This window comes from Perca fluviatilis, chromosome 1, assembly GCF_010015445.1.
Source record: "Perca fluviatilis chromosome 1, GENO_Pfluv_1.0, whole genome shotgun sequence".
NCBI classification, from domain to species: Eukaryota; Metazoa; Chordata; class Actinopteri; order Perciformes; family Percidae; genus Perca; species Perca fluviatilis.
In genome coordinates this window covers 25,957,005-25,980,152 of record NC_053112.1, presented here as the reverse complement: position 1 = coordinate 25,980,152, position 23,148 = coordinate 25,957,005, and the positions used below count along the sequence as shown (strand labels likewise).

The 23,148-nt window shown below is 39.7% G+C and overlaps 2 protein-coding genes across 35 annotated transcripts in view; one reads left to right on the top strand and one right to left on the bottom strand.

Moving 5' to 3' along the window:
* Positions 1–18,426, top strand: part of camk2d2 (calcium/calmodulin-dependent protein kinase (CaM kinase) II delta 2) — a 38,300-nt gene extending 19,874 nt beyond the window's left edge. Inside the window, exons 4-22 of one of the 14 annotated variants that reach the window (XM_039798892.1) lie at positions 581–635; positions 1,636–1,701; positions 2,385–2,457; positions 4,461–4,563; positions 4,739–4,822; positions 5,050–5,144; positions 5,514–5,636; positions 5,883–5,966; positions 6,279–6,321; positions 7,453–7,493; positions 9,991–10,050; positions 11,477–11,521; positions 11,991–12,039; positions 12,529–12,627; positions 13,176–13,196; positions 13,586–13,661; positions 13,764–13,858; positions 14,917–15,145; positions 16,853–18,426. In XM_039798892.1, coding sequence (XP_039654826.1) covers positions 581–635; positions 1,636–1,701; positions 2,385–2,457; positions 4,461–4,563; positions 4,739–4,822; positions 5,050–5,144; positions 5,514–5,636; positions 5,883–5,966; positions 6,279–6,321; positions 7,453–7,493; positions 9,991–10,050; positions 11,477–11,521; positions 11,991–12,039; positions 12,529–12,627; positions 13,176–13,196; positions 13,586–13,661; positions 13,764–13,858; positions 14,917–15,145; positions 16,853–16,856 — 1,445 coding nt within the window. In that variant the 3' untranslated portion in view covers positions 16,857–18,426. Of the gene's footprint in view, positions 1–580; positions 636–1,635; positions 1,702–2,384; positions 2,458–4,460; positions 4,564–4,738; positions 4,823–5,049; positions 5,145–5,513; positions 5,637–5,882; positions 5,967–6,278; positions 6,322–7,452; positions 7,494–9,990; positions 10,051–11,476; positions 11,522–11,990; positions 12,040–12,528; positions 12,628–13,175; positions 13,197–13,585; positions 13,662–13,763; positions 13,859–14,916; positions 15,156–16,852 lie in introns of all 14 variants that reach the window. The other 13 variants (XM_039798901.1, XM_039798909.1, XM_039798925.1 and 10 more) reach the window with 13 other exon arrangements.
* A 3,475-nt stretch (positions 18,427–21,901) lies between these two features.
* Positions 21,902–23,148, bottom strand: part of ank2a (ankyrin 2a, neuronal) — a 100,525-nt gene continuing 99,278 nt past the window's right edge. For 20 of the 21 annotated variants that reach the window (XM_039798729.1, XM_039798735.1, XM_039798745.1 and 17 more), the window contains one exon: positions 21,902–23,085. In XM_039798729.1, coding sequence (XP_039654663.1) covers positions 22,878–23,085 — 208 coding nt within the window. In that variant the 3' untranslated portion in view covers positions 21,902–22,877. The remainder of the gene's footprint in view (positions 23,086–23,148) is intronic. The other variant, XM_039798812.1, reaches the window with a different exon arrangement.

Here is a 23,148-nt window from a genome sequence, read left to right as displayed (position 1 = left end):
ATTCACTGTCATTATTTCAGATTAGCATCACAGCTGCCATTCCAGTCAGTTTTCCAAGATAACTTCTGCTCTTATAAAGTTTCTACAAAAAACTATGATTGAACATTCTGACTACTTGGCTTTTACATTTTAAAAAGGAGGTGTGGAAATTAAATGATATATAGTGGGGCCATTCAGGATCAGAAGACAATGCTCAATGGGATTAATTGGATTATAGGACACATTTCAGTCTTATTTATTTTTCAAAAGTGATTGTGGGGATGGCAACTGTGCTAATAAACCCTTTCAGAATGTATCCACTCTTAATAACAGAATCAATCTTCACATACAATGGAGGTAGATTATATTATGCATTGCAAACTCATTTTGCTACTGGATTAACACTTCACACTGCTCCTTTAGGCTACATATTACCACTTACTTCTGATAAGCTCCACAACTAACAATCTAACTATGGGGCACAGCAGCACAAAGGAAATTGGGAATAATCAGTATGGGAAGTACTTGTATAATATTGATACTTTCATTTTGTTTTTCTTTTCCTTTTTTGTCCTGTGTTTTTGTTAAATCTCCTCGACAGTACGACTCCATGACAGCATATCAGAAGAGGGTTTCCACTATCTGGTGTTTGATCTGTGAGTAACAGAAACTCACACTCATTCTCTGTCAATTGTAATAGCCTCCCCATTTCACGTTTTTTCCTATTTTACTTTCCCTTCTAAGTTGTGTATTTGTATAAGGTTAACACTGTTTCTGGGAATATCCTTAGTTCTTATGGACCGGTTTTTCGTATAGTTTGTGTGTTAAGTCCTTCCGAAGTATTAGGTTGTTTTAACCAGTGAATTACTAAACCAGAATGTTTAGTAAAGACTTTATGAGACTTCATCTTCATCTCTTGCTAGGACATCTGCAGTTCTGTCCACTATGTAAACAGAAAGTCATTGCAGCATAACAAGCTGTAACATACTACCAAAATATAACAGTTTTAGGGGGGGGGGCAAGTTATTTTAAAATGTCTTAGACTGACAGTCGCTTGTAAATGTAGGTATTACTTTGTTTTGTTTGTATTTACATACATGCACTTTGGAGTGTATGGGATATACTGTATCCTGTTCAGCTAAGCTAACCGATGCTATTTAGCTAAGTTAGCATTAGTCATTTAGTCTTACATTATTAGCATAAGGCTTTGTAATTTAAGTTGTATCATGTTATTTTGGTCAAATGTAATTTAAAATCTTCCAGGTTTATGTTATCATTAAACAACATTTTGATAAAGTGTCAGGTCAGATATGTGAACCATATTTCATATTAGCTAACAACAGCTCTTTTGCTCTTCAACGGGCTAGCAAGCTAAAATATTATTGTCACTTAGCTAGCTTAGTTAGCTACGCAAAAGTTACACCTGGCAGTTACAACTAATGTCTGAATTAAAACAACTTTGTGTGGTGCTACCTATTTTATTTAGTAATGCATTAATCTTCGCTATAACTAGGCTATGTTTGACCTTAAGACACACACACACACACACACACACACACACACACACACACACACACACACACACACACACACACACACACACACACAACACACACACACACCCCAAACTATAATGATTTCTCTGTCTCTCCACAGGGTGACAGGAGGAGAGCTGTTTGAGGACATCGTAGCCAGGGAGTACTACAGCGAGGCGGATGCCAGGTAACACACACACACACACACACACACACACACACACACACACACACACACACACACACACACACACACACACACACACACACACACACACACACACACACACAAACAGTGCTGAGCACAGCAGCCATTATGGATCTCTGTCTGTTCCTGGTGTGTATATTTGTGTGTTTCACATATGGTCTTCTCAGAGGTGTGATACAGCTGCCTTGTCTCAGGGGCATCTCATAGATTCATTTATAAAAGTGATTAACGACATATAGCCTGCGGTATTAATCATACACAGCCTACCTTACACTGCCAGCTCTGTGTTGAAATACTTCCTCCCCAGAGAGAGAGAGAGAAAAAAAAAAAAAAAAGAGAGAGAGAAAAGGGAAAGGAGTATTATTTGTGTGTGACCTGTGTATCATAGTGTATAGCTTTGGATTGTCTATACAATGTATTCCATTATCTCTTGTGAAAAATGACTTACCTTCATGTGACTTCATGTCACCCGACATGAAAACAGTATCACACATAAGCCTAATGATATTAACATATGATACATTGTTAGGGTTTCCTCTTCTCTTCCCCTCAACTAATTTCCCTCATCTTCTCTTCTCTGCCTTTCTTCTTTTCCTTTTCTGGCTCTTCATCCATTTGTTCCTTCATAATCCTGCGCTTGTTCATTACTCTGCCACCCTCAGCCACTGCATACAGCAGATCCTCGAGAGTGTCCATCACTGCCATGTTAATGGCATCGTCCACAGGGATCTGAAGGTTTGTACGACCGCAGCTACGGCTGCAGCCATGTTCAGTCCTGACTCTGATGGCAACATTCAGAAAGACCCAGTGACTCCCCTCACAATCCTTACCCTTTGCATCCACACACACTTTGCATTTTTGTTTATTTTTTAAAACATTTTTACAATCTGTTTGATGATCAAACTGAAGCCGATAATTGTCTTCTCATGTAAAAGGAAAAATACCATCATAATGATTTGTCACAATATGCCATTCTTTCTTGTAGAAGCCCTAAAAGTTTTGAAAAATTAAGAAAGCTGATTAGAACTTGACCTCAGCTTTGAAATTGGCTACAATTCTGGTGTGCAGAATAAGATTCAAACCTACCAAACGGCAGAGACTTAAGGCTTGGCAGCTACTGTATATTGTTACATTAAAATCTTGTGGAGTCGATATTCTGGGCTTAATACCCATCCTGCCAATGTCAAGAATAAGGATCCTCCTCTAATTCTACCCCTGATGTTTCAGAGAGCATAGCGTCTTTATGTGTGTGTGTGTGTGTGTGTGTGTGTGTGTGTGTGTGTGTGTGTGTGTGTGTGTGTGTGTGTGTGTGTGTGTGTGTGTGTGTGTGTGTGTGTGTGTGTGTGTTATTGCGTAGTACTCTGAGTGCAGCACCATGGTGACAGGAATAGGAGCAATCAAAAGGAAGAACCTCAGGAATGATAAACATTTGCATAATTATGTAAAAATGATGTTGAGATTTGAAAGATGTTCCAAGGTCATGAATATTCTAATGATAGTTTGTACTCTTATAACCTCCCAAGAGCATTTTTATGTGGAGGGAAAAGGGGAGATATAGCAAGAGAGCTCTATTGAGTATGTTCAAATGTGAACATGTAACTGTTGTTTTATGAGATTTCCAATTGGTGGCAGTAGTTCAGTCTGTAGGGAGTTAGGTTGGGAACCAGAGGGTTGCTGGTTGAAGTCCTCATACGAACCAAAGTATGGTGGTGGACTGGTAGCTGGAGAGGTGCCCGTTCATCTCCTGGGCACTGCAAATGTGCTCTTGAGCAAGGCACCGAACCCACAATTGATCGGGGTGCCTGTCCATCGACAGCTGAAGCCCCCTTCACTCTGACACATTAATGCATGTGTGGTTATTTCAGGCCTGTGTGTAACGTGTATGCTAACTTGCGGGATTAATACATTATTATTTATTAGGGGAGATATCCTTTTTTGAAGTAACTTGAGGTTTTCAGATGCTTCATAATCAGTCAATCATTATGTAAATGATTATGTAGATGTTATCCAGTTGTCAGTTAGTCATGTGGAGGCATATGTCTGCCATTTTCTGACTGCTCACAGGCTATCTGTGTTTAGAATCTCTAAATGTTAGGAAATGTATTATTCATTAGAGCACACTGTCTAACTGGCCTTAGGTTAGCAAAGACCTTTCTGCACCTGCGTCCGTGTGTGTGTGTGTGTGTGTGTGTGTGTGTGTGTGTGTGTGTGTGTGTTTGTGTGTTTGAGTGTGTGCACGTGTGCTTGCATGTATTTATGATTATGCTAACCTGTGTTAGTGTGTGGTGTGTTTGTAGTTACCCATATGTGACTAAGTCACTTGTTTTTACACCAATGTCTCTGTTACACCATAGCCCCCTCCTGTATCCTTCTCCCTGCAGTGTGCACTTTGTTCCCACTCATGGATTGGTGTTGGTGGTAGCGCATCATGTCTGTTACCAATTCACTTGCTCAGAATCCATGAGACTTGGGGAGCAAGTCCACAGCTCCAGCGTGGAAAATGTCCTTTGTCTGTTAGAGATTTGGTCCTGTGCACATTTATGTTTCTCTGTCATTTGTGTGGCAGAAAGGGAGTTGCCTCAGACACTGATTTAAGAGCAGTTTAGCATTGTTGACCCCTAATAGTTTGGATTAGGATTTGGTTTAGCTAATCTGATTTTAGATCTGTGTCTGTGGGCGGCTTGTTCCCAGAGCGTGTGACCTCTCACCTCTAACCTGTTTGACTCCGCCCCCCCCAGCCTGAGAACCTTCTATTGGCCAGTAAGCTGAAGGGGGCGGCGGTCAAGTTGGCTGACTTTGGGCTGGCTATCGAGGTGCAGGGGGACCAGCAGGCATGGTTTGGTGAGTATTCATCCATCCATTTTTCAACCTGAATCAGTTGGTCAATCAAGCAACCAACCAGTTAGTCAATCTATCTATCAATCACTCATTTAGTTATTTGAGAAACAGCCTAGTCACTAAATTGGCCACTCCTGCCTACCATTCCACATCTCCTCCCTCCATATCACTCCTCCAGGTTTTGCCGGCACCCCGGGCTACTTGTCTCCGGAGGTTTTGAGGAAAGACCCATATGGGAAGCCAGTGGACATGTGGGCATGTGGTAAATAACATTCAAATTCTCTTGACTCTGGAGATAAAACCTTAGTCTATGGCTTTGTCTGACCTGGTCAGGTGTGTGCAGAAGAGTATTCTGCACCAACACTGCAGCTTCATGTTGTTTCAAGTGTTTAATAGTAGTAAATAATATATTTTTTTGCAGTAAACAGTACTAAAATATATTAGTATTTTCTGTTACCATGCTTAACATATCATGTCGCTTTTTTCCAGGTGTGATTTTATACATCCTGCTGGTGGGCTACCCTCCCTTCTGGGATGAGGACCAGCACCGCCTTTACCAACAAATCAAGGCTGGGGCCTATGATGTGAGCGCTTACACACATACAGTCCAACCTTGGGCTGTCATTTGAAAAAAATAACAAATAAATATATATATTAACATTTTTGCAGATTTTTAACTTAAAGAATACTATAGATGATCTGGATTGATTGTCTTGCTGCATCAGTTCAGTGAAAATTATGTTAAAATAAAAAAAATAAATACACGTATTTAGTCCATCTCTTTTCTTCCGAGGACGGTTGTTTTACTCATTTTCTGTCTGTTTACTGATGTTATTCAAGTTTTTTTGTTTCTCCTCTCCCTTGCCTTGTTAAAAATCTAAAAATGCTTTACTTTGTCCCTACTACTTTTGTCTGTGTAATGAGAATTTGATACTCTTTTGTTTTTTGACTAGTTCCCATCCCCAGAGTGGGACACTGTAACTCCTGAGGCCAAAGATCTGATCAACAAGATGCTAACAATCAACCCCAGTAAACGCATCACTGCCGCAGAGGCCCTCAAACATCCCTGGATCTGCGTATGTGGCACACAAACAACAGCGATGCAGAAAAACACATAAACAGATTTACAGATGCAGACACAGCAATTAAGACCCACACATTGATAATGATAACTACTAAGGTACCGCCTTAGGTATGCCATCAGATCCAACTTGTACAAACACACATAGTATTGTTGCCCACACATGCATATGCATACATTCTTGCCATCCATTGTTTCCATACTCTCTTAATCCTAAAATACTCTCATCTTCTTCCTGCAGCAACGGTCCACTGTAGCTTCCATGATGCACAGGCAGGAGACTGTGGAGTGCTTGAAGAAATTCAACGCCAGGAGAAAACTCAAGGTGAGACGTCTTATAATCCTTCATGTTTCTATTTATGTAGAACAATCTATCAAGCCATCATTCCCTTTCCCCTCTTCCTCAGTCAAGACTTTACTTTTCTCTAAAACCTTCAAGTTTCCCATTTGCTGTGCTCCTGTTCCTTGCTATGAACTTATAATCAATCTTCCTATTTCTGTCTCTTCCTTCCGTCCTACCTTCCTTCCTTCCTTCCTCCTTCCTTCCTTCCTTCCTTCCTTCCTTCCTTCCTTCCTTCCTTCCTTCCTTCCTTCCTTCCTTCCTTCCTTCCTTCTTCCTTTCTTTTTATCACTGCAGGGAGCCATATTGACCACTTTGCTGGTCACAAGAAACTTCTCAGGTATGTCTCTCTCAGCCTGGTGTACAAGACCTGGTTACCCAAACATATCTTATAAACTAAAACATTTATCTTAAAGAAACAAGAGGCTTGAAATACTCAGAGTTGGTAGTTTGGTTAGGTACGCTTTGAAAAATGCATCTTCTATTCATGAGGAAAACTGATCAGAGGCACTAAAAAGTAGGTAAACCTAATTTAGAACGCCTTTTGGTCTGCTTTTCTATAGAACAGGCTTAAATGTGCCAATGGTAAACAGAGCCATCTCTTTAGCTGTTACTCATTCCCTTTGTCTCGATTTTGCGCCCTATCATACCTTTTTGCATGCATTTTTTTTTACCTATCTCTATTTTCTCATGCTCTTATTAGCCTGTTTTCTCTCTTCATTTTACAGTAAAATGCTTTGCATTTGTGTCTCTTTTTATTCATCATTTCTTCCTTTTTCAAATTTCTTTCTTTCTTTTGTTTGGATTGTGGTTTCCATCTGAGGTAAGATTGTTTTTGGAATGACAGGGAAAAATGCAGGGTTGGGTCCAACTAAATAGTTGTGATGTTTAATTACTCTTCTAATAGTCAATCACATGCATGAAGATGAAGTGGTATTCAAAAGAACAAAATTGAAGCTCACTCTTGCAAAAGTGCCAATATGAAATCAGAATGAAATTTAGACAAGGATATAGCATGCATTTTGAAATGAAATCTAGTAGTGTTTGGATTATTTCTATACCATGAGAAATACAATGAGAGAAGATTGGTGGGATTGTGTGTGTGGGTGCTAGTGGATAAGTGCATGTGTATGTGTGCAAATGTTAATTTAGGAATGCTGTCTGGGCATGTTGGAGATAGGTAGATTACCCCTTTTATCACTTGCTAAATACACACCCAATCAACCACCCACCCTTCAGCCCTTCACATGTGAATTAGTATGTAGTCGGAGAACAACATTGCATAAACAAAGATTCCATTCTAAGCATCTGTTGCATTGCATTGTGGATCTTGTAGTTGGATTTTGCACCTGGAGTTTGAAGATAAGCACAGTTGACTGATGCTTGCTGCATGTTAGTGTAGCCTCAGGCTCAGGACTTGAGTTTGTGAACTTTCATGCTGAAGTGTTGTCTCTTTCTTTCCTTTCTACAGCAGCCAAGAGTTTGCTCAACAAGAAGGCAGATGGCGTTAAGGTGAGTTGCTTTGCACAATGAAGTAAATGCATTGTTATTTGCATTAGTGTGCTGGAACGTTCAGTGTCTGAGGAGATAATTCTGTATAATTGTTATGCATTGTGCACTTAACAAAATCATCATTCAGGGACAGTCACTCCAAGCAGTGGTGGGTAATGGTTCTTATTTCTTAGCTTGATCTCACAGTTCCTTCAATAGATAGTTGGACAAGTATCTACATACATACAGTGCCTTGCGAAAGTATTCGGCCCCCTTGAACGTTTCGACCTTTTGCCACATTTCAGGCCTCAAACATAAAGATATAAAACTGTAATTTTTTGTGAAGAATCAACAACAAGTGGGTCCCAATTATGAAGTGGAACGAAATTCATTGGCTATTTCAAACTTTTTTAACAAATAAAAAACTGAAAAAGTGGGCGTGCAAAATTATTCAGCCCCTTTACTTTCAGTGCAGCAAACTCTCTCCAGAAGTTCAGTGAGGATCTCTGAATGATCCAATGTTGACCTAAATGACTAATGATGATAAATAGAATCCAGCTGTGTGTAATCAAGTCTCCGTATAAATGCACCTGCTCTGTGATAGTCTCAGAGGTCCGTGTAAAGCGCAGAGAGCATCATGAAGAAGGAGGAACACACCAGGCAGGTCCGAGATACTGTTGTGGAGAAGTTTAAAGCCGGATTTGGATACAAAAAGATTTCCCAAGCTTTAAACATCCCAAGGAGCACTGTGCAAGCGATAATATTGAAATGGAAGGAGTATCAGACCACTACAAATCTACAAAGACCCGGCCGTCCCTCTAAACTTTCAGCTCATACAATGAGAAGACTGATCAGAGATGCAGCCAAGAGGCCCATGATCACTCTGGATGAACTGCAGAGATCTACAGCTGAGGTGGGAGACTCCATAGACTGTCCATAGGACAACAATCAGTCGTATACTGCACAAATCTGGCCTTTATGGAAGAGTGGCAAGAAGAAAGCCATTTCTTAAAGATATCCATAAAAAGTGTCGTTTAAAGTTTGCCAAAAGCCACCTGGGAGACACACCAAACATGTGGAAGAAGGTGCTGTGGTCAGATGAAACCAAAATCAAACTTTTTGGCAACAATGCAAAACGTTATGTTTGGCGTAAAAGCAACACAGCTCATCACCCTTAACACACCATCCCCACTGTCAAACATGGTGGTGGCAGCATCATGGTTTGGGCCTGCTTTTCTTCAGCAGGGACAGGGAAGATGGTTAAAATTGATGGGAAGATGGATGGAGCCAAATACAGGACCATTCTGGAAGAAAACCTGATGGAGTCTGCAAAAGACCTGAGACTGGGACGGAGATTTGTCTTCCAACAAGACAATGATCCAAAACATAAAGCAAAATCTACAATGGAATGGTTCACAAATAAACATATCCAGGTGTTAGAATGGCCAAGTCAAAGTCCAGACCTGAATCCAATCGAGAATCTGTGGAAAGAACTGAAAACTGCTGTTCACAAACGCTCTCCATCCAACCTCACTGAGCTCGAGCTGTTTTGCAAGGAGGAATGGGCAAAAATGTCAGTCTCTCGATGTGCAAAACTGATAGAGACATACCCAAGCGACTTACAGCTGTAATCAGCAAAAGGTGGCGCTACAAAGTATTAACTTAAAGGGGGCTGAATAATTTTGCGCCCAATATTTCAGTTTTTTATTTGTTTAAAAGGTTTGAAATATCCAATAAATTTCGTTCCACTTCATGATTGTGTCCCACTTGTTGTTGATTCTTCACAAAAAATTACAGTTTTATATCTTTATGTTTGAGGCCTGAAATGTGGCAAAAGGTCGAAAAGTTCAAGGGGGCCGAATACTTTCGCAAGGCACTGTATGTATGGAAAAGTTTAAAGTTGGTGGTGGGTCTGTTGGCTTAGTTTCCTATTTTATTATTGGTCAGCCATCAAATACATACTTTCTTACCTGATACTATCTTATTGGACAGGGTGGGTGGTCAAAAATAGATTCAAACTGCTGTCCTGTCTCCTGATCTCCCCCATGTTATTACTAACAGCTTCCTTTGTATTCTCCTAAGTCTAGCAGTTTACAATTCAATCAAAACATGCTAATGATTAAGAAATTTGTTTTTGGCAAACATAAGCAGTTTCCCTTTGACTGCTTTTAATCACGTTTCCCTATCTTCACCACAGCCTAGTTTTACTGGCCCCTTGTGCTTCTGCTTCTGTCTAAAGTGGAGCTTTCCTCAATAAATCTACCTTCCTGACTAAGTGTAGCCTACTTTATAAAATACACAGATTTCATGAAGAGGTCTTGGTTGGTAACAATGTAACATCACATCTTTGAGTTGGAAAGATCTCTTATTGGAATGGACCTTAGCCAGAGTGTGTGTGTATGCACATGTGTGCACAAACGTGTGTCTGAAAAGAGTGTGTGTGTGTGTGTGTGTGTTTGTGTGTGTGTGTGTGTGTGTGTGTATGTGTGTCATATCCCCTCTACACTGCCCCCTGCAGGTCAACAACAAAGCCAACACAGTGACCAGTCCTAAAGACACTGGCCCTGCCCCTGCGCTGGTATAAACACACAACTTCTTCGACACCCGCACCTTCATCCACAAAACCTTTAACACCTCCCCAACTCACATCTACTGTGGAGGAGGAACAGGTTCACCCTTTCACACGGGTTCAGAGCATATAATGTTTGATATCAGCCTTTGCTTGATAAGATTTAAATTATTAACAAGGTGTATAAGACTAAAGAAAACAGGTGAAACAGATCAACTTTAGGCTATCCCTGAATGAAATTGTGTGTAAAAGCATGTCCCAGCTCCAGCATATTTGAGACAGCTAACCATCAGTAAAAATCATAATTGAGAATGATGTGTTCATTTCTTCATATACAGTAGCAGAGCATGCATAAGTTGGCCAGTTTGGATTTGCTGGATCTGTATATTGTTAATGCTGCTGAAACAATAAGCATTTACACACGTTTGGATTGGTCTTTGACTAGTGTAGTTTTAAATCTGTAGATAGGGGGAACCTCACCCCCACCCCCTCCTCTTTCCTTCTTTACACACCTACACCATGCATGTACTTCAGTGCTATCAGTTTTGCATTTGATTGCAAAAGTAGCAAGGGTGTGTTATGTTGGGTTTGCTGCTCATATAGAGTAGTTTGTCTGTGCATGGCTGGTATGTGAGGATGTCACCTCCTTAGGCTTATGATAATGCTACATTCCCAAGTGATTTGGCTGTCACTCATTGGCTTGCACATGGTGTTTGCTGACTGCCTATCTATGTCAGGCCACATGACTGTTGCTCTGCATGATGTCAAAGGCTTTCTGCTCCCCCATTTGCTATCAAGATGATTACGCATGATTCTTTAATCCCTTTCTCTCTCCATCATCATGTACACACACACACACACAAACACACACACACACACACACACACACACACACACACACACACACACACACACACACACACACACACACACACACACACACACACACACACACACAGGCTGCTGATATTAATGTAATCGGGATGAGTGATTAGAAGGACTAAGCTGGTCATCAGGATCGATTCCACAAAAGCCCAGACATCTGATTACCAAGGCAGGCCATTGTAGCTGATGAGAGAATGGAAAGACACAAAAAGACATTGAGCAATGTTAAGTCGGAAAGAGATAAAAGCATGAAGAAAGAAAAACAAGTTGGCTCAGACAATTGAAGAAGGGTTTATTTTTCATTTGATGTCAGATGCATTATGATAATATATATATATAATATATATATATATATATATATATATATATATATATATATATATATATATATATATATATATATATATATATATACTGTATATAGATAGATAGATAGATATATAGATAGATTCAATATCTGAAACACACAAACACATTTCTGTGCAATCATATATTTTCTGTCCTTCTATAGTTATTTCTTCCCACAAGTTCTCTCTTTTGTTTTCTTTAGGAACCACAGACAACTGTGATCCACAACCCTGTGGATGGAAATAAGGTATTACAATAAAACTACCATTTTCACTGTTAGTTGCATGATATCAAAGCTGTTTGCTCCCGTACTTTAGACCTTTTCATTTTTACCATTTCAATTAATAGCAGTAGCATCTCCCACGACCAACTGTAAAAAGCCCATATCTTGTACTGTTATATAATCAACTGTAATATATAATGTTCATCGGGGCATTCTGGTGGCCTAGTGGTTTAAGCCCCTTACCATGTAATCTGATTTAAGCCCAGCTGGGGACTTTTGTTGCATGTCATCCCTCCTTCCTTGTCTCTTTTTTCCTGTCAACTTTATTGCAATAAAAAATGCCCCCATAGTACTTAGTTTAGCAAAATCTGAGTTGGGAAGAGCATTTAAAAAAATTATTTTAACACTCATTGATATTACAAACATACATTGTACTATATCATTATCGATGCATGCATTACATATACAAACTATGTAGGTTGTCATTCTCCAGGAGTCCATTGAGAGTGCCAACACCACCATTGAGGATGAGGATGTAAAAGGTAGGGACATTTGTGTTTTTGTCTTATTTACCTACTCACAGTTCTCACCCACGCTGTGAGGTTACAGTAACAGGTAACAGTCGGTCCTTCCAAATCAGACTGTTCATTCCTTTATAGGTTTTTTTCTGATTCTATTTAGCAACACAGTTGCTGTTTACAGTAGCTGTCAACTCCTCTTGCAAAATGCTGTCCGCCCTGTTCTTTTTCTGTCCTGTCCTCATGCATTCTTAAGTTTCTCCCATCTTACGTCTGAGGAAAAAGCATTTGCTTCTTCAAGTTTTTTTGCATACCTTTTTATGCTTTCAGTATAACTAAATGTCTCTCTTTTCTACTTTTTTCTTCCCCTTCTTATGTTTTGTTGAAAATATAAATTTTCTTATCCTGCCTTTGCTCATACATACATAAATATATATGTATGCCCTTATCTTTGTTATCCCATACCGAACACGTGACACCCAATCACACACCCGTCCATGCAACCGCTGACAGCCGTTCGTCTGGGCAGCTTAGTGAGTGGTATCTTGAGCTCTAAGAGCCATTCCTCACAGATGTCTGACTCAAGACAGACTCCCACCTCCTCAGTTCAGAGTAAGTCCCTCCGCGGGGGTGTGGGGATTGATGGTCTGTTTTGTTCCCCTCCTGTTACCCAGTCATTAGTGAAGGAAAGTGATCTCTCCTTGTAAAGTGTCTTAAATCCTGTGTTCCTGATGATCGTCTTAGATAAGTGGGTGTTTGAAACAGTTTATGGTGTGAGACTTTTCGTCCGTTTAATGTACTGACTATCCTTTCTCCAGTGAAATAAAACCTGTTTTTGGCCCCTAAATATCTGCTTGTTCCATCCGATTTATTCTTCTGTATTTGAATTGTACGAAGATGCTCTTCTGCTGTATATTTGTGTCTTGTATACACAGATGCTCTTCTCACTTCTCTATACGTCTTCTGTTCTGACTTAACCAAACATTAAGTCTCACACAGTAAAACGCTGACTCACATACACAATCATGTACACACACAGTGTTGTAGCTTATGGCTGTGAAGGCAATGGCGGTGAAATACTGATTTATATTTGTCTTTTCTTTTACTACTAACATGTCCTTTTGTTGCACAAATTAAGTAATTGTTTTAATATCCCCCAGCCTGCACCAATAACAATAAAGGTAATTGTCAGCATTACTTAGTTAAAACTACTTTTGTAGCAAATACTTGCATCTGAGCATTGGTTTGTCTTTGTTTATTTTGAGCTTTGTTGGTGAAAGGAATCATGTCATCTTGCATTTTCCTGCCTGATATCACTATTAGACATGGGAGGCTTTCTTGTTGTTTTGTTACTCAGATATAAAATAACAAAAACATTTTTTTGAGCACCTTCCATTTCTAATAACTTTGAAATCCTGCTAATTCGTAGACTAGAAGCCATTTGAAGCTGATTTGAAATCAGATTTCTTTTATCTGCACTGAGACCGACATTCGTCTGAAACACAGTAACAACTAGCCATTTTTACAGATGTTTGTGTAGTTGATAATGTTCTGTGATGTTGTGTTGTAGCTCGCAAACAGGAAATTATCAAAGTCACTGAGCAGTTGATTGAGTCTATCAACAATGGAGACTTTGAGTCCTATGCGTAAGTTTTTTTCTCTCTAAATTTGTACAGTAGGATCAAAATGGCTGATGACTAAATTGCTGATGTCCTTTGCTGATTCTGTATTCTTTTTTGGTGTAACAGGAAGATTTGTGATCCTGGTCTAACTTCCTTTGAGCCTGAGGCCCTGGGCAACCTGGTGGAAGGACATGACTTCCATCGGTTTTACTTTGAGAATGGTAAACATTAATCATTACTTCCTTTTTTTTTTTAGCAGCATCATCAGGGCAGCTGTATGTGATCTGAAACTGTCACATTTTGCAAAATAGATAAATGAAATATCTAATTAGACAACCAACAGAATTGTTCAGTTAAGAAGGAATTTGTCACAACGTTTGCGTGTGCTACTGTTGTCCAGAGAAGTTGAAATGTGTAATAGCCAGGGGTCTGGGGTTGCTCCAAAAGGTGCAAGCAGCCAGCTGGCTCAGCACCCAAACTAGATGCTGGAGTTTTAAACAAGAGAGATTTAACCATGCTTGCTTACATTTGCATGATGTGTTGTATGATCTAATGCATCAGTCGTATGCTCTGAAGCACCACGAGGAAAACTTCCTGTTTAATTGTCAGTGGATAGAACTTGTTTGCTCAATTTAATGTCCTGGCAAACAGTTACACTGCAAGACAAAATAGTTCTGAATCTGTTTCATTGCTTCCAATTATTAGGGTTTAAACAATATAGAATGCAAAAAAATATATTGCTATAAATATTTTGAAAATAAGGAAGATCCCCAACACACTGAAAGTTGTATTGAGCATGTTGTTTGTATGTAAGCGAGTGTCAATGGTGCATTAGTGGGTATGGGGTAAATTGTTTGTTGTATATCAATATTTAGTCATCAGTTTACAGTTCATGTTTGCTGGTACACTACAAGGGCATGACTACAGTTATGGACTAACCTTGGAGCAAAAAAATCACTAATGAATAATGACTGCTATAAATGGCAGAATGTCCTCAGTCATGGTAAAAATAGTTCAGATAAACCAGATATGTCCTAGAAACCTCAATCACTTGGCGAGCCTGCTTGTCCACTTTCCAGCATCAACATATGGAGACTTTCAGTAACTCCTGTTTTCAGTTAGTATTCCTTCTAAGATGGGGTCAGGGTTTTGTTTTTGAACAATCATGCATCTGTTTTAGGATTTCGTAAACACAAATGACGGGATGATATCTATTATATTTATTTAACGTGTTACTAAGTGACATTTTCTGTAATCAGCCATTTTGTCTTGCTTCCAGCCCTGTCCAAAGGGAACAAGCCAGTGCACACCATCCTCTTGAACCCACATGTGCACCTAATTGGGGAAAATGCAGCGTGTATTGCCTATATTCGACTGACCCAGTACATGGATACCAGCGGCATGCCCCGCACCATGCAGTCTGAGGAGACCCGTGTGTGGCACCGCCGCGACGGCAAGTGGCAGAACATCCACTTCCACCGTTCGGGCTCGCCCAGCATCCCCTCACAGTAAGAGACAGTAAGAAACACAGAAACCTTGATTAAAGGTATAGTAAGTGATGATAATCCAATAAACTTTTTGTGTAGCGAATATTTCCTTGCGGTCAGATAGCGCTATATTTTCTGTGTGCACTGAAAAAAATCCGGTGTTAATACACTGTGTAAATGGAAAACAAACAGAAAGGAGTGCACGGGCCACAAAACACTATTCCAGCCAATCAGCAACAGGCGGCGACAGTTGAAGGTAGGGTGTGAGGGGAGGAGACAGCATGTGAATGTGTCGGCCGGCCAGTAGCTATCTGTCCGTTAATCTGAGGGGAGGAGCTTCTGAAGGGGGGGTTGTAATTGTTTGGCAGTTGAGTTCAAATATCAACAATCTTTGCCCAGCATCGCTTACTGCACCTTTAAAGGGAAACTAAACCGCAGCTAAAAATCTTGTTTTTGCTGACATACAGTGGTTAAACTTCTCACCTTACTACAGTGTTGCAGGTATGCTCCAGGGTGTGGTCAGTACACTGTGACATCACTGTTGGGCGTGGTTACATGCGCTTTTCAGCCTGGTGTAGCTAACCAAAAGGGAATTGACGGAGGAAGATGTGCTGTAATTTCTGAACGCTTCTCATTTCTACATGACAACCATAGCTTTTGTTGACTAGAATGACAACTGTCATGTGCAGATTTTGAGGCTACTAAACTAATGCTAGCAATAATAATATAACTTGGTTGTTGGCTGGAAAGACAAAAACAGTTTTTAGTGTTTCCACTTGACTTTTTAAAAAGACAACTTTTAAAAGGGTCTAAAATATGCACTTGAAGAGGAGGCCTCTAGCTCACCTGGTAGAGTACGCGCCCCATGTAGGCTCAGTCCTTGCAAGCGGCCCAGGTTTAAATCTGACCCGAGGCCCTTTGCTGCATGTCGTCCCCCCTCTGTCTCTCTTCAGCTGTTCTACATAAAGGAAAAAAGCCCTAATAAATATATATATATATATATATATATATATATATATATATAAATAAAATGCACTTAATGGCTGCATACATGAGAGTCTGAAAGGCTAAAAGAAAAATTGACAGCAACCTTCAAGCTCATGAGATGTGGAGTTGGCACACCACATCAACATTCCTGCCTTGTTATAGTTGCTAAGCTATGTTTCTCCAATTGCTGTTTAGTGGAGTTGAGCAACAGTCAGCTGCAAAGATGGAGCATTTAAGAGCTTAGAGCATTTTCAAGACTTGGCTGTAACTATCACATTAACTAATTTGACTACTGACCAGGAAAACGTTTTGGTGGAGTTATACTGAGGCCACCAAAAATGATCATGTACAGTATATGAATCACAAAGGTGTAAGTTGTCCCGCCCTAACGGATGCGACAAGAGTGACAAGAGAGTGAGCGAGAGTCTTTATACACCCACACATTCCTGAAAAGAGGTTTAATTAGGCATAATTGATAATATCTGGGTGGGTCAACAACAGGTCTGTACGGACTATTCCCAGTGAGTAATACCAGTTAGCCAGCATGCACAATGTTATTGTGCCTGGGCCTTTTAGTGTTATTAATTAGACCTGTACATCCTGCTTTCCTGCTATTACATGTCCTAGTATCGGCTGTGAAGAAAAAGTCCACTGGTATAACTGGTCAGGTTAACATTGTCATTGCTGTGTGCAACCTGTCAGTATATATTCAAATGTATGTTCTCTATCTTTTTATTGCAGTTAATGGAATATCAACATGTGGTCAAAAAAAAAAAAATCAGCACATCTAGTAGAGCAGCCAACTAGCCAACCCATGACTGCTCTCTGACCTTCGACCCGTTTATAAGGACATGACATCACAGGATACAAGTATTAATATATTTTACTGTTATGGTATTTTATCAATGGACATCATTCGAAACCACCACCGGGTGGCTGCACACCATATTTGGACATTATGAAACGAGCATATTGACATTTTTTGGTTTGTTTTTTAAGATGTTTTGGTATGCATTTTAAATATAAAATAGAGATGTTTAAAAATATACTACTGTAACCTCTCCCAAACATTAGTTCTGTATTTTTATGTGTATTTATGTGTGCGCAATACAGAAACATTTGGAAGATTAGAATGTTAAAATTGAGCTTGCTTTAGTTTCTGGTGATGTATATACATTGTGATTGTTGATAAAAACAAACTTTGCAACAAAAATTGCTATTCTTGCTATCAAAGGAATTAAGAGTTTATGTAAAATCCAGTTTATGAGCTACATTTATGTTTGCTATGAGCTAAGTCATACTGTTTGAATTGTCCGATTTCAACCTATACTACTAATTTAAATGTGAAGAAAAGCAGAGCAGCTTACACTTTGCATTGAGATATGTTTGCCTTTATATCAGTGAAATAAGAAATAAGAGAATGTAGCATATATGTAATATATGAAAATTCAAGACTATTGTGTAGTGCATGGAGGAATATTGTAAGTAAGATCATATGAAACTATAATATCTTCTGTTTGATTTGTGAATCACTAACTTGTTTGTTTGCATTTGTTAATGTTATGCATCAGTCCTGTCCCAAATGTTTCTATTGTCCTCCAGTATCATGGAACTACTGTAAAAACAACAACACATTTATGGTTAACATCCAGCGTAAATATCAAAACCTCATATCTAAGAGGAGGAAAAATAAACTCCTGGTTGCTGAAGCACCCCTTACGTTTTGTATAAAAATGAAAAGTAAACAAACTCATTTTTCATAATGTTTGTATTTGTATTGTATGACTGTATGTAGGGTTTATTCTTGTCATTTCCAGTGTGTTACTTAACCAATTGCACAGACAAGGTGGAGATGATGAAGATGAAGCAAAGGCACTGTAGTCTCTATCTTTAGACAGGTTTAAGTGTTAACCTGACGGGGTAATATATCTGGAAGCGTCATATAAGCATTGGATTGAAGAACGTTGCAGTTAGGCAAGAGGATGGTAAGACAGCAGTGAAGGAGTCAAATGAGAGTTGGACTGTAATACATATTGAGATGTCTTCCTTGACGATCAGTGCTTTTACCAGCAAGTGGCCTCCTTACCACTGCAGGACAATGCCAGTGTCTTTGTCATCCTTACTATTTGCTCTTTTCAATTGGTTGGTCTCTTCTTTTGTAAGGGGAAAATATGATAAACATTTCTTTTGATGAAACGTATGATGTCAATGCAACGCACCACTCCTTAAATGGTGTGAACCTTTTGCCAGCACGGCAATGGATGGCTTAACATGTTTAAGAAATAAATAAATCAGCTAGAAGGTGTGATAATTAATACGTTTTAACTTGTTTTGTGTTGCTGGTTGATCATTATTTTCCTAGTGCAGAGGTGGATGGAAGATGCTGACGTGTGTCTTAGACTTGTTAATTATTTCATGTATTTCTTTGTGATCTTTGCTCTATCCTAATACACTTTTTGATATACAGGAATGCTATATTAGCCCAATATATATACATATATATATATATATGTATATATATATACATATCTAATACAAGCCACACTCTGGGTCTGTGTGCCAGTCCTGCACTCTGCAGAACACACACGCACGCACGCATGCACATGCTTGCTTGTAATTGTCCATCGAATCCGATGATGACGTCCACTTCTGTCTTTTAACGGTGAGTTTTCTGATGGCTGTACAGTCCTATCCTGGATCCACAGGTTCTATTGCAGGTAGGACATGTATATATAGTATTGGTGTTACTGGCATTCATGGGTGTGTGTGTGGGTGTGTTCCTCCGGAACCTTCTTTGTTGTCTCCTGACTGTCCTGTCCTCCTCCAGTGCTTGGGTCATAGCCATATCTAGACATAGCTGCCGCCAGGTGTTGCGATCAGCAGCCATGTTCTCCAGGTCCCCAGGTTGTAGAGACGGTTGTAGGGCATCCTTATGACATGTCCTAACCAACGCAGTTGGTGCTGGATGATTGTGGCCTCAATACTCTTACAGCCAGTTCTCCTGAGAATCTCAGTATGAGGCACTCTGTCACGCCAAGTGATTCCCAGGATGCGCTGGAGACAGCAGATGTGGAAGCGTTCCAGGGACTTGATGTGGCGGCTGTAAGTAACCCAGGCTTCACAGCTGTAGAGGAGGGTGGGGAGACAAACCGCTTGGTAGACGCAGACTTTTGTATTGATATGAAGGTTATGTTCTGAAAAACCCACCGCCGGAGTCTCCCAAAGGCAGTTGATGCTTGTTTGATTCTGTTCTGGATCTCATTGTCAATGCTATTGTCTTCAGAAATAATGCTCCCCAGGTATTTGAATGATGGAACAGCTGACAGTTTTTCATCTGCAACACTGAAGATGGGTGGTGTGGGTGGGATGTTAGCACTCCACTGGCAGATTACCACTGTTTTGGTGGTGTTAATGGTCAACCCCATCCTGCTCTATGCCCTGACTGCTGCATCTAGGACAGACTGGAGGTCTTGCAAAAAAATTATTTGTAAAGTAACTAGTAACAAAATCTGTCAGATTAATGTAGTGGAGTAAAAAGTACAATATTTCTCTCTAAAATGCAGAGGAGTAGAAGTAGAAAGTGGCATGAAAAGAACAGACTCAAGTAAAGTACAAGTACCTCAAATGTGTACTTAAGTACAGTACTTGATTATGTGGATTGCTTACATGTCAAAATAAGGGCTACTTTTAAAAATGTAAACATAGGCATAACATAATTATGTATTTAAAGGCAGGTTAGTTGCAGGGGCAAAAACAGAGCAGGAGATTAATCCTAAAATTACAAGTCTCAAAATGGTGGATTTCACCCTTGCCTGTGCATGAATGACATATATCTATGTCTTCCCCCCACTGACATGGCTGCTGCTTTGTTCGTATTAAGTGACATGTCACAAGCACCTGATTTGAGTGTCTTTATAAATGTGGTACATGCAACTTTACGGAATAGTTGATCCCGCTGGCTTGGAATTAAATTGATAATATGTTGGGTCTTTTATTTTATTTTTTTTAGATTATTTGTTGGGCACAGGACAGCTTAGACTAGGGGAGAAGAGAGAGGGGGAATGACATGCAACAAAGAGTTGAACCCGTGGCTGCTGCGTTGAGGACTAAGCCTCTTTATATGGGTGCATGCTCTACCAGGTGAGCTACCCAGGCATGTTGTGTCTTTTATGTTTTAAAATTGTGACACTGCATAATGTAACCATACTTACTCAATTGCATAATTAAATCTGTCATATTTCCATATTGAATCTGGTGCTGAGATTCCTCCACTGTTGCACTACCTCTGAGGCCCAGCTGGGGGTAGCACCAGGTCACACAGACGGTGTTGTAGTATATGTTCAAGTGAGCAAATTAAATGAACTGTACAAATTCACAAGATATAACAAGATACAACACTATACATTTGTAGACTTTTATTCTCTATCAGCCATAGACACTGCAGCCATTTTGTTTTTGTCTTTTTGAATTTTGATACAGTAATACATGCCCTTATAGATATTTATATATGCATTGTATGTGTATATAACTGTCATCATCACAGAAAAGGGATGCTGATTCTTCAAATTAAAAGCATACCAGTCACAGTGAACTTCCACTAGTTTGCATTTTACACTTTTCTTAATCACAAAGTAAACAGTGATAGTGAAATAAATACATTACATGTTGTAGATACATACAGTAGCGATGCTCAGAGCTGTGATAATGGTATGTTTAAGCTCTCAACCTGCCTCATTGCTCGTGTGCCTGGTGTGTCATTATCTTGTATTTATCATCTGCCCCGCCAAAATAAAACTTTCTCTGTGGCTACGATATACTGTACCTCATATCATGTGCACAAAAAGCATGGAGGTTCTCCCTCCTGACATTCAGGAGTTTGAATGTGGTTTGTGCAAAATAAATGTTTCTTTTAGCACTCACAGACTCATTCACTCACAAACACACAGCACACAAGTGCCAATACTCATTTAAAAGATAAACTAATAGTCTAAAAATTTAAATAAAGAACCCCCAATAGTAAAGAAATGGGAACGAGAGCTGAGCCCTGAGGGGAACACAATTAATTGGGAGGCATTTTCCACTGTTCCAAGAACCCAAATCACCAGTATATCCACTTCAACATATGTCATAGGACATACTGGACTCCTCAGAAGAGATACGTCTCGAAAGCCATTCCCACTCCCTATTGTACGTTCTGTCAACCTGAACAAACTGGAGCGTTCTTGCATATGGTCTGGGAGTGTGAACAGGTTCATGAGTTCTGGCATAAAACAACATCAATACCATCTCATGTGATAGGATGTCTAATTCCTACTGACCCGATTGTTTTGTTACTTAATTTTAATGATGACTCTAAATTACACTTGCTCGAGAGACAGAGGAAGATTTGCACGGCCCAACCGGCCAACGCAACAAAAAATGAAAGCTCAACGCTGCCCCCATATCCGCTTTGTATAAAACAGTGGTTAGCATATTTTCTAGACATAGTTATAGTTAGGGTTTTTGTTCTTGTTCAATTTATGTTTCTTTGTTCTGTGCACCATCTGATATTACCTGGCACATATTGTGGAATTTGTTCTGTATGTCTGAATGATAAATGGTACAAATAAAAAATGTATCTAATTCTTTTTTTAAATAAAGCAGAAACACCTGATCACCTTACCACAAATGTCATATGAGACAAGTGACTCTCAAACAGCTGTGATAATCTAATTCAGCAATGGTAAACAAAGATTCAATAAGTTACACTTACTAGTAAACAAAACTCAAAATCAAAAATAAACGAAGACATCTTCAGAAAAAGTTTAAAATCAGCTTGTAATAGTTCTATACCATCTCACTCACACATTCACCATTCTTACAGTATGAGTCAACAGCAACAATGTAAGAGAAAAGCCCCTAAAACTGAACTAAATTAAACATAACAACAAGGAAAGAAAGACACATACAGAAGGGAAATAGAGGCAGAAGGGCAATCCATAGAACTACAAAGAGGACAAAGCTGGGATCATGATGACAAATGTTGATTAGTCATGCCTGCTCTACGTCACATGAGTGATTATTCATTCCTAGGTTACTGATGTCAGAAATGTCTAGATTATAGATAATATATAATTTCCAAAAACAGATTACACATAGCCTACACAAAACACAGCAGCAGCAGTTCGATTTAGTGTCGATACAGTCTGGTTTTCTCTGTGTGACATCTTGACCACATGAATCAAAAGAGCAGAGAGGCTAGTACAGTGAGTGAGACAGTTTTTAAGTAAGGAATATCTGAGAAACTCTGGTTGTGAGAGGCAGTGCAGTGTGAGAGATACTGTCTTTCAGTCCAAGTGCCTACTAAGAGAGTAGTACCAGTATTTTGCAGGTAAAGTGTTCTTTACCATCAGGAGGTTTGTGAGTTAGTTAATGTGAATAGTATTTACCTGTTTTATTTGTTGCTCTACCACAGCATCAAGACAAAAACATCAATTCGGACATGGGAAATAAAAATGAATCAGGAAAACAACAGAAGGCTTTCTTTGGTCACAAAAAGGCAAAACAACATCAGAACATGAAAAGAAAATCATGAATACATTATACCAGCCAGGAAAGAAAACAAAAGAATGAACGAAAGGTCATCTTCCAGGACTTAAACAGGAAGACGGTGGTAGCTTTGAGGTGCTGTGGTGCACAATGGGATTGCATGTGGCTAATGCATAGGATTAGGGGGGGCTTTAGCAGTGGCAGAGCCAGGGAGTGGGGGAGAGTGTTACACATTCTTCTACTCTTCCTCCTCCTCTTCTTCGTCCTCATCGTCCTCCTTTTCTTCTTTGTAGTAGCGATGAAAGAGTTGCTGGAGATGCTGCTGGAGGTCACGTGGTTTTGACCCTTTTCTGGGGTTCTCCACTTGTTGTAGAAGGACCTGTTTGCGCTGCCCAGCCTCCTTCACCACTGTTCGTCTGTGTGTGCAACCTTTACGCATGTGGGCCCTGGAGAGGGAGCCATAAGGGAGGGGAAACAAACAGAGGATACAGCTCATCATCATTAAACAA